This window comes from Artemia franciscana, chromosome 21 (genome assembly GCF_032884065.1).
Source record: "Artemia franciscana chromosome 21, ASM3288406v1, whole genome shotgun sequence".
Taxonomy (NCBI): domain Eukaryota; kingdom Metazoa; phylum Arthropoda; class Branchiopoda; order Anostraca; family Artemiidae; genus Artemia; species Artemia franciscana.
The window spans coordinates 15,646,773-15,666,048 of record NC_088883.1 but is presented as its reverse complement, the minus strand read 5'-3'; the positions used below and the strand labels follow the sequence as shown (position 1 = coordinate 15,666,048).

The 19,276-nt window shown below is 35.0% G+C and overlaps 1 protein-coding gene across 1 annotated transcript in view; it reads left to right on the top strand.

Annotated features, from left to right (window-relative positions):
• The window catches only part of LOC136040994 (T-complex protein 1 subunit epsilon-like), a 47,549-nt gene extending 30,074 nt beyond the window's left edge, over nt 1-17,475 (top strand). The window contains exons 6-9 of the mRNA XM_065725489.1: nt 97-216; nt 9,579-9,902; nt 11,661-11,841; nt 17,280-17,475. Of these exons, the coding sequence (XP_065581561.1) occupies nt 97-216; nt 9,579-9,902; nt 11,661-11,841; nt 17,280-17,404 (750 nt within the window). The 3' untranslated portion in view covers nt 17,405-17,475. The remainder of the gene's footprint in view (nt 1-96; nt 217-9,578; nt 9,903-11,660; nt 11,842-17,279) is intronic.
• Nucleotides 17,476-19,276: the final 1,801 nt, after the last annotated feature.

Below are 19,276 nucleotides of genomic sequence, written 5' to 3'. Positions count from 1 at the left end.
AGAATAAAATTTGCATCTCCCCTTTCTTTGATACTCCCATGAGATCTTGTGAGTGTTAATCTATGAAAATCTAATTTTTTCACTGTTTCATTTCAGGTCAAAGACGCTGGTGCAGGCCTGGCTATTTGTCAATGGGGATTCGATGACGAGGCTAATCATCTCTTGCTTCAGAAAAAACTACCTGCCGTTCGTTGGGTTGGTGGACCAGAAATAGAGGTAATTTTGATAAAGAAAAAAGCTATTCTATTTAAAATTTTATTTGTTTGCTATTTTTTACTTATCTTGTGTAGAATTTATGAAGGGCTTTTGGTCACAAGAATATGCCTATTCTCCCTCTAAAGGAATTTCCTATATGAACCTTGGAACAGTTGGTTTGACAGGAGAACCTGTGGCAACTTTACTTGTATATTTTGTGTCAGAGCAGAATTACTTCCAATAAGATAGGGATGCCAATATGTGGCCCATGGACTATGAATGGTCCTCAGAGCATTTATAATGTATCCCGTCGTCTGAACTGATATCGTACATGGTTTATGGTTTTGCACACAATACGTATTAAAACTAATGCATGTATCATATTCGAAGGATGAGTTTTCTAAAATTTCTTATCATGATAATGGCTATTGGCTTTTTTCAGCTACAGCGTTGAAACATAAAACATTATTATCATTCTATAAATTACATCTTACCCTGACCAGTTCGATAGGGCAATTGAAACGATGTCCGAAGCCATCCTGACCTAGTCGAATTTAATGCTTAAAGATTTTAGCGTCAAAGCACTCAGTTTACTCTCAGTCAGCACTCAGTCAGAATGATATTCTCTTGATATGTAGAATTACTATTACAATGACTAAAGATTGTAGTCAGCAAAAGTTTTTTTTTCTTTTTTGTTATGCATTCTGACAAAGCAAAGTACACTAACATAAGACAGTTGAAGTATTAAAATTCGAGCCAGAAATAAATTTTTCTTTTACAATCTTCTTTTTTTAATGCATTCTGACGAAGTAAAATACACTAAAATCAGATATCAGATGGTTCAAGTATTAAAATCAAACAGTTCGTGGTAACGAACTGTTTTACCATGTGGTAACGTGGTAAGGAGCGACCCGGCTCAATAGTAAACGAAACTCTAAAAAACGGAATTTTTATACTAAAATATAGATTAAAAGGAATCGGATTGTTATGCTGATTTTAAATATATAAATTTCCTCAAATTTAGTCTTACTCATGGAAAGTTACGAGCCTGAGAAAACTTGCCTTATTTTTGAAAATAGGGGGAAACACACCTTAAAAGTCATAAAATCTGAACGAAAATCACACCATTGCATTCAGAGTATCAGAGAGCCCTGTTGTAAAAGTTTCAAGCCCCTATCTACAAAAGTGTGGAACTTCCGTATTTTTTGCCAGAAGACCGATCATGGGTGCGTGTTTATCTTTACTTTTTTTTCTCTAGGGGTCATCGTATCGACCAAGTGGTCCTAGAATGTCGCAAAAGGGCTCATTTATCAGAAATGAAAAGTTCTATTGCCCTTTTTAAGTGACCAAAAAAACTGGAGGGCACCTAGGCCCCCTCCCACGCTAATTTTTTTCCCAAAGTCAACGGATCAAAACTTTGAGATAGCCATTTTGTTCAACGTAGTCGAAAAACATAATAACTACGTCTTTGGGGATGCCTTACTCCCCCACAGTCCCCGAAGGAGGGGCTGCAAGTTACAAACTTTGACCAGTGTTTACATACAGTAATGGTTATTGGGAAGTGCACAGACGTTTTCAGGGGGATTTTTTTTTGGGTGGGGGGGTAGAGGGGAGGCTACTATATGGGAGGATCTTTCCTTGGAGGAATATGTCATGGGGAAAGAGAAATTCGATGAAGGGGGCGCAGGATTTTCTAGGTTTATTTTTTTTTTATGAAAAAATTAATGTGAAAAAGTTTTTTCAACTGAAAGTAAGGAGCAGTATTAAAACTTAAAACGAACAGAGATTATTACGCATATGAGGGGCTCATCTCCTCCTAAATACCTCGCTCTTTACCCTAAAGTATTTTTAGTAATTCCAACTATTTATTCTACGGCCTTTCTGATTCAGGGGTCATTCTTAAGGAATTGGGACAAAATCCAAGCTTTGTGTAAAGAGCGAGGTATCGACGAGGGTTGAATCTTAAAGAGTTGGGACAAATTTAAGCATTAGTGTAAAGAGCGAGGTATTAATGAGGTGACAAACCCCCTCATATACATAATTAAGATATATGGATATAGAAGTTCGTTGCGTAAGTAAACTCTTAAGTTACGTATATTTTTTACTAATAAAAACGTTCGTTAAAAATTAAAAGTTCTGGTTGCCTTTTTAAGTTACCAAAAAATTGGAGGGTAGCTAGGTCTCCTCCTCCACCCCTTTTTTCTCAAAATCGTCTGATAAAAACTAAGAGAAAGCTATTTAGACAAAAAAAAAGAATTAATATGCAAATTTTATTTCAATAATTTATGCGCGGGGAGCCAAAATCAAACATGCATTAATTCAAAAACGTCCAGAAATTAAATAAAAAAATAGTTTTTTTACTGAAAGTAAGGAGCGACATTAAAACTTAAAACGAACATAAATTATTCCGTGTATGAAAGGGGCTGTTCCCTTCTCAACGCCCCGCTCTTTGCGCTAAAGTTTTTTACTGTTTAATAAAGTAGAATTGAGAGAAAGAGTCAAACTTTAGCGTAAAGAGTGGGGCGTTGAGAAGGGAACAGCCTCTTTCATACACGGAGTAATTTCTGTTCGTTTTAAGTTTTAATGTCGCTCCTTACTTTCAGTTAAAAAAAATAGTTTCTTTTTATTTAATTGGAATCAGAAATAGAATTTTCTTTTGTATTCTTCTCTGCTATTAGTTGTAGACTTGGTCAAATTTGCCCCAGGACGGTTCACTTTTGTACATTTAAAAAATAACAAAGCAAGGCCATCCGCTCTTTTGTTAATTATCGATGACGTCTTGAAGGTCACAGTATCAAGTTTTGGGCTCTATTAAATGTTCCTTCTTCTTTTTCTTCTTCTTCTTCTTCTTCTTTTTCTTCTTCATCTTCTTGATGGAAACTCAATTCTGACCAGGTTTGATTTAAGATTAAAATGTAGTTCAAATCTTTCTCAATGTAAGATAAGTGTATAAGTAAATCCTTGTCCTCTTAACATTTCAATAATTTAATTGGTTTTTTTAAAAGATAGCGTTATACATCCTGATTTAGAAAGATAACAGTATAACTTAAATACAGATCAGATGAAGAGAGGTCAAATTCATTGGGTTAAAACAGGATATAATCTGTAGATCGAAAGCTTCTGATTTCCGCCTTTTTTCATTACTTCTTTTTCTACTGAGTATAAAATTTAGTTGCAGCCAGACACGTTTGGTTGTTTCCATAATTTCATATAGAATTCATTCAATTCCTCTATGTGTTCTCTTCTTATGAACTGGTCTTTCCCCCAAAATAGTTTCTAAAAGAATAAGTCCTCAGTTATCTGACTGGGTTGGCAGTCAGAATTTTTTTTTTTTTACAATCCTTCGCTTTAACATAGAAACTAAAGGATTCAAAAGAACCACTTGATTGTTTCGTTGAGTTCTTTGTTTCTAATACCCAGACCTACTAGGATCTACCACTTTCGTTTTGCAATGGTATTGTTACAAATCAGTTTCACCACCCCAGTTTCGGGTCCCGACTGCCCTGCTTATGTGCTCCATTGGTTTGTGAGAAGTAGTTATTAGCATGAATAAAAAAAAAAAAAAACCATATGACTCGTAAAAAGATGGTTAATAGATGCCTTTGCCATTAAAATTCATATTGAATTTTCCTATCCTATAGGATAGTCTTGCTATCTTATTCTGCCCTGCTTTCTGTTCCTTTCATGCTCCTGTGATTAAAACCCTTTTGCTCACCTTTGTTTGACTTAATAATGTACCCTCAAGGAATTTGGTAAAGTTTTAGATTAAAGAGAAGGTTTTTTATAGATATAGTGATTTACATTTATTTTATTTTTTTCATTTGATTTGTGTTTATTTTTGTCTATATCTCTTATGTGTTTTCTTTTTTTTTCTTTATTATTGTTGTTGTTACCCCCTCACTTTTTTTATTTATTTATTATTTATTTATTTATTATTACTAATACCGGTAAGCATTAATGCTTGTCGCAAAAACACAAAATCATAATACTAATCTAAAGTAAATTGACAACGACAAATTAAACAGCAAAAACTTCTAAATAAAACGACACTACACAACAAAAGTGTCTAAATAAAAAGGCGTATTTACTAATGCACTCTTAAAATTTTGAACACTCTCTGCCTCGACAACCTCCAAAGGCAAACCATTCCATGGTCCGGCAACTCTACTAACAAAAGATAATTGACCAATTTTTTTCAGTGGTTTTGGGGGATATAATTTATAATCATGCTGACGAGTAGAGTGATAATGGCTAAATTTAAAAAATAAATTTGGATCAACATCATCCACTCCTTTAATTATACGAAACACATTTACAAGGTCATTGCGACGTCTACGAAACTTCAACGACGGGAGTTGAAGCCTAGAAAGTCTCTGCGGATAAGAAAGGCGCTGAAGGAATGGGACCAATCTTAGTGGCCCTTCTCTGAACCTTTTCTATCCTATGCTCATCCGTTAGACTTAATGGAAACCAAACAGAAGTGTTATACTCAAGAAGAGGGTGGACCATTGATTTGTATAGTAGTAAGAAATTACGAAGGTTGAACCTACTAAAGCTTCTCCTTATAGACGATAAACGATAATTCGCATTCTTTACAATTTCCGAAACATGCTTATCAAATTTCAACTGGGTATCAAAGTAAACACCAAGGTCACGCACTATTTCGTTAGAAGGGATTTGTATGCCAGACAGCTGGTAAGTATGCACAGGTGGGAGTTTACGAGCATAGTGTAGAACAACACACTTAGAAGGGTTTATGAACATGGAATTAGATTCGCACCAATAAGTTAGAGAGTCAAGATCCTCCTGCAAAAGTTGCACATCGTTTTGGTCTCGTACTGGTAGATAAAGTTTTACATCATCCGCGAACATCTTGACAGTAGAATGCTGAACAGAGGAAGGCAGATCATTAATAAATAAACAAAATAAAACTGGACCCAGGCAGCTACCCTGGGGGACTCCGCTTAACACATCAATTGAGGATGACATAGCTTCACCAACAACAACCTGCTGAGTTCGTCCATTTAGATAATCAGCAATAAATGCAATTGTTTTTTTACCCAATTTATAAGCTGCACATTTTTTAAGAAGGGTGGGTATTGAGACTTTGTCGAATGCCTTCGAGAAGTCAATGTAAATGCAGTCAAAGGGTATAGCTAAATCGGCAAAACGTTGAAAATCCAAAGTAACCTCAAGAAGCTGAGTATTACAAGACCTATTTTTTCGGAAACCATGCTGAGCAGGATTCCAAAGATGATTTCCGTCAAAATACTTTTGAACGCGTGAAACAATCAACTTTTCCATCACTCGGCAAAAAATAGACGTGATTGAAATTGGCCGATAATTTTTAAAATCTGACCTGGAGCCACTTTTGTGAAGTGGCTTTACCAAGGCATTCTTCCACCCTGACGGACACAGTCCATGCGCCAAAGATAAGTTAAATATATAGGTAAGTGGTTCTGCAATTTAATGAGCAATTTGTCTTATCATTATGTTCGGGAAACCGTCGATATCCGGCGCTTTAGACGTATCCAATTTTGTAAGAATAGTATAAACTTCAGTCAATGAGAAACCTGAATCATCAAATGGAACAAGAATGTCCGGCGACGCAATCGACTCTACTTGAGATGCAAAATTAGCTACATTTGAATGAATTGGGTGTGTTTTAAGAAAAACTGAAGAAAAAATTTCGTTAAAAATAAGTGCCTTCTCAGAATCACTATCAATCTTTTGGTGTGTATCCTGATGTGTGAACGTAGATGAAGATGGTGCAAGGTTAGGCTTATTCCTATTTACATATTTCCAAAATATTTTAGGTGATGCGGTGCTTGAGTGAATAATACGCGACTCAAGCTCTTCACGATTAGCCCTAAGAAGCCGAGTGACCTTGTTTCTCGCTAGTGAATACGCATGCCATTCACCTGAATCCTCTTGCAACTGAGTATCCAAATGCCCTTGTCTGACTACTTTACTATGTCGTGACTCAATATAAGACCGCCAAAGACTATTTTTTTCACGTATTGCTTGGAGTATGTGTCTTGGAAGTTTAGGATTATTTCTGCGACCGGAAAAATTTCTCACCAAAGGAACAAATTTATCCCTACATTCCCTCAACACCTTTTTTTTACAAAATCAAACGCGGTGTCTGGAGAAACATGATTATTTTTTAGTTCATACATGATATTAATAGACGAAATAAATTGTCGCATTGATTCATAATCGGCTTTAGCACAATCATGCCGATAAAACTCAAAACCTCTCTGTTGAGCATCAATATTCATGTAAATATCTAACACAACATGATCACTTTTACCTAAAGGCGGACAGAAATCTACACTCAAAATATCATCGATTGACTTGATAATAACCAGATCTAAAATCGATGGAATAGCATCATTCCTGGCTCGAGTTGGCCTAAGAATATGTTGGTATAAGTACAGATCATCCAATCTATCTAAAAATTGCTGCTCATACGATGAAGTGGACAAACTCGTACTATGCGCACTCCAATCTATCAAAGGTAAATTGAAGTCACCTAGAGTAAGGAACTTTGAACTACGACCAACAAGACGAGAAATACACGCTAGAATATTGGCATTATTAACTGGACTCGATAAATTCACAGTAGGACTACGATAAAAAGCTGCAATACACATGTAAGTACAATGATAAGGCAATTTAACATCAACCAAAAGACACTCCGACACTGAGTCTACTAACGAATCAACAACCACAGAAAACTTAATAGAACAATGAATATAAATACAAATCCCTCTTTTAGCTGAATTATTAGATACTAAATTATATTGTGGTAGCGGCTGAAACAAATAGACGGGTCACTGAAATGTTTTGGTAAAACTTCGGTAACAACAACTAAATGCGGTTTACGTTGCTTTATTAGCTCACTAAACTCTTCCCATTTAGATGACAGGCAGTCTGCATTTGTATATGTCACCAAAAATTTATCACTCAGACACTTCAACTTTTTTAGGGAGTCACTCTTCGATGCTCGCGTAGCTATTTGGGGTTTCACAAAAAGAGTTATTATTCACGAGGGTTAGTCCGTTTTTTCTACGTTTTATTTTCCAGTTAGTTTCGCCAGCGTCCAATTTCGATTTCAGCTCCTGTTTCAGGGCATCGTACCTCTTTTTTTCCAACAGTTCAATCGTAGTACGATCATGAGAGACTTTGAACAAGGGGTATGTAGCTTTGATACTAGCAGTCTCGGACATCAGAAAGAAACAAGCTGTATCACGTTCTACCGGTGTCTTGAACATTAACTTAATAGGCCTGATCTTACCAGGCGTATGTTTACCAAGTCTAACTGAGTAGCTACATTTCGCAGGGCAAAGTACAAGTAGCTTGTCGTTGAAAAATTTGCAATCGGTCTCGTTTTGTTGTCTACGAGATGACAAAGTAGCGTGTTCAGCTAAACCAAACACAATCAGGTTTTTTTTTTGTTTTTCCACAATATCTGACACATAAAATGAACTTAAGTTCGAGCTACTGACACTGATTTCCTTGTCCTTTTTCATAAATTTTTCAGTTAGGCTTTTTTCCAAGCTCTGACACTTCACCTCTATTAGGTTCTCGGTAAAATACTGGACGTCGGAAAGTGTGCACTTATTTTTCATGTCATTCTCAATTTCAGCTACTTTCCGTTGGATAGGCTCTAATAAAGCGCAAAGCTTATCCTCCTTCGCCTTAAATGACGTTTGAATTTCACCCCTCAAAATATCTTTAATTTCTGCAGATGTCAGCCCTTGGTTGATCGTGTTTTGCATTTGTTTACATACGGGGCAGAACCAAAGTGACCCGAGCCTCCGCGTCATTTTTGTGAATAAGTTGTATTCCGGCTCTGTCATTTCCAAGCATACGATGCATACCCAGGATTCGCATGAGTCGCAAAGCAATGCAAAATCGTCTTCTTGCAATTTAGAGTCACAACCTTTGCACTCATCAACACCTTTTTTGGGCGAATGTCTTGGTCTTTTTTGGGCAACTGTGTTAGACGATCCTTTATTTTTCTCCATAATTCTATCGTTGTAATAGTGACAACAGTGCGCGCGCGCTAATTTTGAAACCAAGCGTATACGTGGGCTAATTAAAACAAGGTCAAACAAAATGCCTTAAATAACAAGATTGACCTTAAAAATGCCGAGTTAGGGTAATACACCACTCTATAGGGTCACTTAGCAAAGCAGGTAAGCAGATTGATACTTATTTCCTCTGATTTTTGAAGATTTTTGGATTACACTTAGATAAGACAAGAAAACAGCGTTGCCAATCCTTCGTTATTGAATTGGTAAGATGAATTGGCATGAAGATATCCAACCGGTCGCTCATTCGAGCATGTTTTCTACTTTTGTGTGACTTCTCGTCATATTGAGTTTCGTTAATTTGGGTAAAATAGTTTGAATTGAATACATAGTTTCGAAAGTTTAAAATTTGAGCTACTAATCAAAGTAGGATAATGCTTAACTTTATCTTCCTTTGTTGTTTTTCTTCAAGTTCTTTAAAAACTCATTCTTTTCCTGTTTTTCAACTCTTTCAGTTATTAAGTATGTAAACATGCATATGAGATCAGGCCGGTATGAAAAAACCAGAAATCAGGCAAATTAAACAAATAATAAATGGTAAATGCACTTGGGTGCTATTAAGCATTGGAGTATTTAAACGGATAAAGAAGTTAAATAGAGATTTCAACCCTTCCAAAACTTAACTTCCGATGCATGAAGTTGAGAGACTTGGAACTAATACCTAACACTGTTTTGCCAACAATGAGATATAAAAATTGGTGTACATGATTTTATTGTGAATTTTAAGCGTCTTATTTTTCTTTTAACTTTTCAAATTGCTTTGTTTGGCTATTGTCAATCTAAACTGATCGGCTATTTTTTAAGATTATTAACATCGATGAAATTATATTTAACGTGTATTTTAAATTATTTATATTTTTATGACGAGCTTTATGTTATTTTAGCAAATTAGTCATGCACAGTCTTATTACGAAAACTAAATTAATAATATAGCTTACTCGATTTGACCAAGAGTGGAAATCAGAAATCGTATTGTAATTAAAACTGATGTAAAATTGGTATCCGGGGAAATTTTAGCATCGTCTGCGATACTAGTTCTAGCAACACTTATAGAATGGATATAATTTTGTTTTTGTTTGGCTAGGCTTGTCTCTGATGAAGTTTTTGTTGCCTATAGCCTAAACATTATCTTTAGAATGATTTTTCACTTTTAATATGAAAAAAAAATGTCATATCGTTTTCCAGTTCTTCTTTGAAAGTCACTGTTTATTTCACTTACTAATTAGTATTGCGGAAAGGTTTACATTTTGTCAATTCATTTACCATTGTACTTTTAATTTTTAGCTTATCGCCATTGCTACTGGTGGCCGGATCGTCCCTCGTTTTGAAGAATTAACATCAGCTAAGCTCGGTTTTGCTGGTTTAGTCCGCGAACTTACTTTTGGAACAACCAAAGATCGAATGCTCGTCATTGAAGAATGCAAAAACTCAAAAGCCGTCACTATTTTTATCCGTGGATCTAATAAAATGATTATTGAAGAGGCAAAGAGGAGTCTGCACGATGCAATGTGTGTTGTCCGTAATTTGATTCGTGACAACCGAATTGTATATGGAGGTGGAGCCCCAGAGATTTCTTGCTCCCTGGCCGTGGTTAAAGAAGCAGATAAGGTTAGTTGGAAAGACTATAGGAAAGTCCTAGCAGGGTGAAGTTTTACTTATATGCCACTTTTAGTACTGGATATAATTCATTTGTGAAGTTGGCAAATCCCTGTATTGTTTTGCCATTTGTCCATGCTATATACTTTTCTACTGACGGTGGAGGAGTTGGGTCCAGTTTCTCGTGTGTTTTCCGTTGAGATACTATTAGGGCTATTAGTGAATTACCCATTTTCGTATTTGATTGAATATTTAAAAAAATTTCATATTCTTATATTCGAGTCATATTCTTATATTCTTTTGCGCTGGGAGACAAATTCTGTGAAATTAAGAAGCCTTACAGTCTGGATAGTGTTTAAGTCGCCTTACTAGTTACCTAAGCATGTTTTCTTGAGAAAAATCACAGATGCCGTGTAGTGCTTCTCAGGTCTGTTTTATTTTCCACTTTCCTTTTTTGTTACTTTCCCTTTCTTTCCTTTGTTTTTCTTAAAATTGAGTCTGGCTATTTTATCTCAATAGAAAAAGGATGAAAAGAAATTGTATATTGATTGTCCTACCACAACGTAATAAAATTTTTTTTCCATGCTGGTTAACTTCGATAAACCTAAGAAAACGGGTTTGTTTTATTTAAAAAGTATTGGTTGTATGTATTAACTGTCAGTTAGGTTCACACATTTGAGAAGGATGGAGAATGGTAGTCAATGCCCCCCCCCCCCCCTTAAAAAAATTCTTAAGCTATTTATTACTTTTCAATAGTTTTCTTACAATTTTGCCTCACTCTTTGTTTCTTTTTTTGTTTTGTTTATTTATTCATAGGAATAAATTAATGTTCACGTGTCTGGTAGCTTTTAGTCGATTAAAACCATTTGTCTACTCTAGGGCTACTACTGAGAACTTGACAATATTTCATGATTTACTAGCAAAGGTTCTAAGACAGAAAAAAAAATCTCAGACCATTAAATGAAACTAATGTATATACTCAGACCCCACGCTCGAGACTGAAATCCAAAGATTCAGGGGAAAACCTCTAAGAAGTATAACCCTGGTCTTCTTCTGCCTCCTAAGTCGTCTCAAATATATAAATGAGGGTGGTGTTCCGATAATTAAAGAGTATTTAAGGGCTGAATTTAGAGCGGTTTCGGAAATAATAAGATCTTCATGTAGACCGTGCATCTACCAACTTTTAACTGCTTCTCCTGTTTAGACAAAACTAGGATACCGGTCCCAATACTCGTCTAAAATCATAATTAACAAGTTATTACAACAAAATACTTCTTAAAAATCTGTACTTCTCTAAGAGTGGGAGAGTGCTTAAAATTAACTTTGGTAACCTAGGTGCTACTAATACAGCACTGAAATAACGTAAAAAACGAATTTTCGTGACTATTCAATCTATGAATAAAAAGAATGGAAACATTGCAAAGATTATCTTATTGCATGGGAAGCAACAACTAATATCTTTTTTTAATATACGCTTGGCTATATGTGTAGAACGCAAATTTCGTCTTAACTTGGGATAGCTGAATGTGCATCTGAATTGGAGTTGTTGGAGCAACTTGCAGTTGATTTCAGATATCCTTTTTTTCATAGAAGTTCTCCAAGTTTCTAAAAACAAAGTGGATATTCTATAATTGTACTTGTTTTAATTATATTTGTAAATTAATTACTTTCTCTAATTTGTTTTTTTTTAAGTTGTGTTTTTGCTTCATTACGTGTATTATACCAATTTATCTTTCGCCAGCGTTTAATATAGATATATTTCTATTTCAGATTAAAAGTACGGAACAGTATGCGTTTAGGGCTTTTGCCGATTCACTTGAAGCTATTCCATTAGCCCTTGCTGAAAATTCTGGCCTATCGCCTATTCATACTTTGACAGAAGTCAAAGCAAGACAAATCGCTGAGAATAATCCTAATCTAGGGATCGATTGTCTTCAAACAGGAACACCAGGTAAAGTGCAAAATAACTTCCCTGCAATGACAAGATAAAAATAGATAGAATTTTGCGCTAATACAAATGAAAATCAGTACATTTTCAGTGAGAGCTAAAAACTTACCCCCCTCTCCCTGCTTTCCATGAAGAAGACAAAAGAACGTGTTAGAAGCATCTGACACTTCAAATTACCATTTTTTGTTTTGCTGAAAACGTTCAATTTTAGTCTTCTTATACCACTTTGTAAAACTTGGAGTACTAGGGATTTTGCTTTTCTTGATTTCTGAACATCTATAAATAACCTTACTTTACTGTGATGGTATACTTCGAAAAAAAATATTAATTTTAGCATGATTTACACGGTGAAATTCTTGGATTTTTTTAATAAGTGATAATTCAAGCCATCCGGTACCATTGATTGTTTTTCCAGTTTAAAGCGTGTCGTATATAGTGGCTATTTATTAATCACTGTTCAGTTTAGAGACAATTCTACTTGCTCTGATTTGCATATTTTTTCTTGGATGGTCAAAGCTTGCAACTTTATAGGATGTCTTACATCTTAAATCTTAAAATTTTAAAATAATCTTCTTGCATCTTAAAATAAGATGCCGAGGCTTCAGTTATTTTAGAACGGGTGCTCGATAAAAGTCTATGTTCCTATGTTCTATGTTGCCCTGATAAAACACATGGTCATCGTGGTTTGATTATGTTCATCAAATACGTAACTAGGCGGTTTTAGTGAGGAGTAGGGGAGATAATATATGCTATGAATTTCGTTACATATTATATTTAAACGACAATATTTACGTAATGAATTTTAGAGTTAATTTGACTACCGTCCTTATGAATTTGGGTTACATGGGCAACTTTAAAACAACCTGGAAATTCTTCTTTGAATAAAACACTCATTAATTAATTCACATAAAACTTGAGACGTAAAATTTCATTAACTACTATAAGTCTAAGGTGAAGAGATACTCCAATCAGATTCCTCAGTAGACTCGCACATCGAGTCGCTTTTATCAGCTACTGGATTCGGACCAATATTCGAAAAACAACTGTGAAATTCGTTATATATTTTATTTTCCAAATTTAAAGGCACATTATATAATTTATCAGGCACATTATTTATTTTTAATCCGATAACTTCTCTTAAAATACCTAAGTTTTCTGTGGCATCTTTTCTTCTCCTGAAACTCAAAATATTTCTTTTTTTTTATTTCTTAAAATCGTATTCAACTATCTCGATAAGCTTTATATAATTCCTTATTTTCTTGTGTCGGGTTCATTATTTGAGCTCTAAACAATTTATATCTATCATTTAACTGCTTCAGAATCACAGGTTTAATCCAAGGTATTTTACTTGAATGTTTTCTATTCAATGGTTTCAATGCGACTGCTGGAGTCATTTTCATAAAATAAAGTAAACGTCGAATTTGCGTTCTGAACTTCACCTACAACATCATACCAGTCTACCTTGTCGATATTGTCGCAGTTTGGTTGATCACTGTAAACCTTCTTGATGTCTTAGCTTTAACCCTCTTTGCTGCAGCTCTGAAGCTAGCTGAAACTTCAAAGTGAGGGGATACATCGTTGATAAGGGCCCTAGGAAAACTCAAAAGAACATCAGAAACGATATTATCCAGAAGCTTAGCTGATGTTCCCCTTGTTCCGTTGTGCGAATACGACAAACCATGGATTACCCCTATAATAAAAGCTAAAATTCGTGAACGAAGTTATTTTACGTATGTGTTAAAGCAAACCAAGGAGCAATTATACGGATTCAAGTAGTGCGCATGATACGCAACACCAAAACTAAATATAGCCGTGATGAATTTGTGCCACTTCTGAACAGTGAGCCTGCCTAATGGCATCTCTCCGTCAAGAAATTAAGTGGAAAGTCGTCAAAACCTACTGTTACGATAGCGAAAGATTACTGGGGTCTCTTGCTGTAAACGGCTTTTTAACCTTTATATGCACTACATTTCCTGTTGTGACAGTCCAGCAAAAAGAGTATCTGCTTGAAGACTGTCCCCATGAAGGTCTGATTAAACTCAGTGAGTCAGGTGTGTACAAGGAGCTGAGAAAAATAAAAACAGGAGTTACACCTTTTCCTGGCGAAATCCCTGCAAAACTTACCCACGAATTTGCTATGTTCCTTGCCCTATCCCTTTCTACTCTGATTAATCTGTGTTTTGCCTCCGGAGTGTTTCCCTTGCTTTGGAAGAAAGCACACATACGTGTCATTCCTAAGGTAAACCCACCTAAGGGTTGTGATGGCTTCAGACCCATCTCCCTAACCCCGTGCTTTGCGAAAGTGACGGAGTCTCTCATACTTCGCTGCCTGTTGGCTCGAGTGCATGAATCTAGACAAATATCAGTACGGAGGACTCTCTAAATGCGGAATTCCGGTCTACATTGTAAGAATGTTCGTCCATATTCTAAATTCACTAGAGACCCCGGGTTGTTTGTTGATCTTGCTGTGATTGATTTTCGCAAAGTGTTTAACCTTATATCTCATCTCAGTGCATGCCGTAACTTGCGTTGGGAGCCAAGCGTCAAATTAATTGTCCGGACGATTTTTTGTCTGGACGGCAGCAGAAGATATTCATCCTCCACGAAGAAGCCACCAACTCCGACTGGAGTGATATGTGATATAACCTGCTGGACCCCACAAGGTACCAAACTTGGAGGCATTACAGTGGGAGTTTGTAAATATCTTAAAAAGCTTTTTTCTGTCTTTTTTTTTCAGTTGTCTTACTTAACAGCCAAAATTACTGTTTTTAGCTTTACCTGTATTTAGTATTGCATGGTGAAATTCTTGGACTGTCTTCAATCAAACAGTTCGTGGTAACGAACTGTAGTAAGGAGCGATAGTAACCGAAACTCTAAAAAATCGAAACTCTCAAATTTGGATACCAATAGTACCATCAAAAGAATCGTATTTTAATGCTGATTTTAAATATATAAGTTTCATCAAGATCAGTTATACCCATCAAAAGTTACAAGCCTAAGAAAATTTGCCTCATTTTAGGAAATAGGGGGAAACAGCCCCTAAAAGTCATACAATCTTATCGAAAATCACACCATCAGTTTCAGCGTATCATAGAACCTTATTATAGAAGTTTCAAGCTCCTATCTACAAAAATTTGGAATTTCGAATTTTTTGCCAGAAGACAGATCACGGATGTGTGTTTATTTGTTTGTTTTTTTTTTTCAGGGGTGATCGTATCGACTGAGTGGTCCTAGAATGTCGCGAGAGGGCTCATTCTAACGGAAATTAAACGTTCTAGTGCCCTTTTAAATGACCAAAAAAATTGGAGGGCACCTAGGCCCCCTCCCGCGCTCATTTTTTCCCAAAAGTCGCCAGATCAAAATTCTGAGATAGCCATTTTATTCACCATAGTCGAAAAACCTAATATGTCTTTAGGGACGACTTACTCCCTTGCAGTCCCAGTGGGAGGGACTGCAAGTTACAAACTTTGACCTGTGTTTACATATAGTAATGGTTACTGGGAAATGTACAGGCGTTTTCAGGGGGATTTTTTGGTTTAGAGGGGAGAGCTGAGGGGGGGGGTTACGTGGGAGGATATTTCCATGGAGAAACTTCTCATGGGGGAAGATGATTTTCTAGCATTATTTGAAAAAGCAATGAAAAAATAAATATGAAAAGTTTTCTCTACTGAAAGTAAGGAGCAGGTTTACCTCCTCGTTATACCTCACTCTTTACGCTAACGTATTTTTAATAACTTCAACTATTCATTATACGGCCTTTGTGTTTCAGAGGTCATTCTTAAGGAATTGGGACAAAATCTGAGCTTTAATGTAAAGAGCGAGGTATCGACGAGGGTTGAACCCCCTCATATACGCAATAAAAACATACGAATATAGAAGGTCGTTATGTAAGTTAATTCGTAAGTTGTGTATATTTTTTACCAATGAAAATATTTGTAAAAAATTAAAAGTTCTAGTTGCTTTTTTAAGTAATCAAAAATGTGGAGGGCAACTAGGCCTCCTCCCTCACTCCTTTTTTCTCAAAATCTTCCGATTAATTACAATTAATGAATATGCAAATTTCTTTTTAATTATTTATGTGCGGAGAGCCAAGATCAAAACATGCATTAATTCAAAAACGCCCAGAAATTAGATAAAAAAGACAAGTTTTTTTTAATGAAAGTAAGGAGCAACATTAAAACTTAAAACGAACAGAAATTACTTTGTATATGAAAGGGGCTTTTCCTCCTCAATGCCCCGCTCTTTACGCTAAATTTTCTTACTGTTTTAAAAGTAGAGTTAAGAGAGAGTCAAACTTTAGTGTAAAGAGCGGGGTGTTGAGGAGGAAAAGCCCCTTTCATATACGGAGTAATTTCTGCTCGTTTTAAGTTTTAATGTTGCTCCATAGTTTCATTTAAAAAGACTTGTTTTTTTTTATTTAATCTTTCTAATCCGCATCACAACTAGTGATAGTTCATTAGGCACCGTTAAGTTTAGAAGCATTTACACCTCCCGCATGAAATCTATTTTATCAATTTACTCTTTTGCATTCGAAACATCAAAACGTACACGTTTACTGGACATAATGTTTTTAAATTGTTCAGGACCCCCTGGCGTGGAATATTAAGAATGTATATATATATATGTATATATATATATATATATGTATATATATATATATATATATATATATATATATATATATATATATATATATATATATATATATATATATAATATATATATATATATATATATATATATATATATATATATATATATATATATATATATATATATATATATATATATATATATATATATATATATATATATATATATATATATATATATATATATATATATATATATATATATATATTCATATATATTCTTAGTCTCTCTTGCCTGGAACATTGTAATTACGGTCTGATTTCATTTATTTGAACTTGTACTTAGACGGTTCGTGATGGTGGATGAGGTAGGATTGGGGCTTACTAAAAATCTATGGTGTGATTGAAATATAGTGAATTAAAAAGAAAAAGTCTTTCAAGTCTAAATGGTCAAAACTATTTTGTGTAATTTTTTTTCCAAGAAGCATGTAATGACAAACTTTATAATACTAGACTGTACATATCGGTGATTGCATCGGGAATTCAAGATAGTTTTGGTTTTATGCGGGCAGAATATTGTCTTACTTTGATGTCTTACTGTCTTACTAAGACAGTAATACTGTCTTACTTTGTTTAATCTCAAACTTGAACTACTATTATAAAGTTGTCCTACATAAGGTTTCGTATTCTTTCCCCAAAGACGCTAAGATATTGCTTACCATAGTCTTAATAGGTATTTAGTATTGAAATGAAAGTGTCAGCTTTTTGTGCGGAAGATATCAAATAAATCTTCTTTTTTTTTCAAGATTATAAGTTATCGAAGTCTGATTTTTCTTTTCTTTTTTCTAGACATGAAAGTGCAGCATGTAATTGAAACTCTTCACAGCAAGAAACAGCAAATTCTGCTGGCTACTCAAATGGTGAAGATGATTCTAAAAATCGATGACGTGAGATCACCTGCTGATCGACTTTAACATGCTTTATACTTCTTTTTAATTTCGCTTCCTGTATTTCATTGGAATACATTTCACTTGTAACTACCAAATAGTTCTAACTTAAAATCTTGTTTATAACTTAGGCTGAAAAACATACTCTGACTATTACCTCTGTTGTTGGGTAATTTTACCCAACTGTTGGATATTTTGGTTTAAAGGTTGGAGTTCCTTACTGCTGTTACTACTAACATATCACAGATTAAGGCTGCTAGAGGCTAATACAGCAGAAAGCAGTTTTAGTTTTTTTGCTCTTTTTATGTCAAGGGTTTAAAAACTTAAAATAACACATCGAGATTTTATTTAAATGCACTTTTGTAACGTTATTGCATCGGATACAAAACTTCCAGGAAGAGTGCCGGGATTCTTGTAGAAGAAAATTTAAATAACTTATACTGGACACTATTCGTCACATTCTTGACATTAATAGAACGAGTAAACACACAAAAATTGAAATATTGGAAATCAGTTCTATGATTTTCAGCAAAGAATTAAATGATCAAGATTTTCAAAAATGTGGAGGGCCAAAGCAGAATCAAAATTGTCAGTTTTAGTTTCATATTTAGAGACTTATCCATTGAAGTTTAGTGTTTACATTTGCTCTATCAGTGTGAAGCTTCCCCCACGAAGACGGGACCCTGTAGGCACCACTATCCAGTGTAGGGTCAGATTTGTCTTTTCACAAGTAGAAAAATTGTTCAACTTTTTATCCATTTTTGAAAGAAACAGAGAGATTTATTTCCCAAGTTTGTCGCTGAGATTTAAAATTTGGTGAAATGTAGATTGTGGATGAAATTATGATGAAAGTTTTGTTTTCGGTTGCCAGAGTAACTGAAGCAAGAGGGAGGGGTTCCCTACTTTTCGGTTTTACCTTTTTTTAATCGTCTCTCTGACATTTTCAATAGGGTTGATTGGGTAGTCATTGCAAGCGATACCATCTCTAACCTTATTTAATTTAGATTTTACATGATTACGTGAACAGATTTTTCAAACTGTTTCGACTAAAGATATTGGTATCCCTCCTTTTATGGGAGGTTGGTTTGACGAGAAATGTAGATAAAAATCATTATGGGTAGGTGTTCTGTATATAGAAAAATTAAGGTTTGAAGTATTTTTTAGAATTAAACCATCCAAGAAAGGAAGCTTTCCTGAATCTTCCAGTTCTATTGTAAATTGAAGATTCGATTCAAAAAGGTTCAAATGCACCAACAAATATTTTATAGAGTGCTGTTCACGTTCCCAAACAGACTAAATATCATCAACGAAACGAAACCAGTGAAAGTGTTTTGATGGAAACTATTCAAAGCGGATTGTTCTATGAATTTCATGTAAAAATTTGCCAAATAGGGAGACAAAACAGTTCCCATCGGAAGACCTACAAAATGAACAAAAAATGTGTTTTGGAACCTAAAATACATGAGAGAACTTGTTGCAAAGACGAACAAGTGACATTATTGTGTTAATTTTCGAGGCCTTATAATTTTCCTCTAATTTCCTTTGTAAGGTCTACTCACACTTACGGACTTCAAATGAAGTGAGTAGTGACGGCCTCTGCTTTCAAAGGGACTCATAGCCACTACTCCTTTCTTCCTTTAATGATCTGATTTTAACGGCGATTCCTTCAAGACCCTGGTGTTATTAATTTTCTTCAAGAAGCAGATGCATGTTACGTTATAGGGAATGTTTTTCTTCGGTGCTTGTTTCGTCATAGGGAGGGTTTACTTTGGTTGTTATTTAATAAGTTTTGGGATGTTACATAATAGGACTTGTTAGAGACTACTTGGCACACACGTGGCTGTTGCGTAATAGTGTACACGTGGGATGTTGCATAGCACTGCAAGAGATGTCATTTTC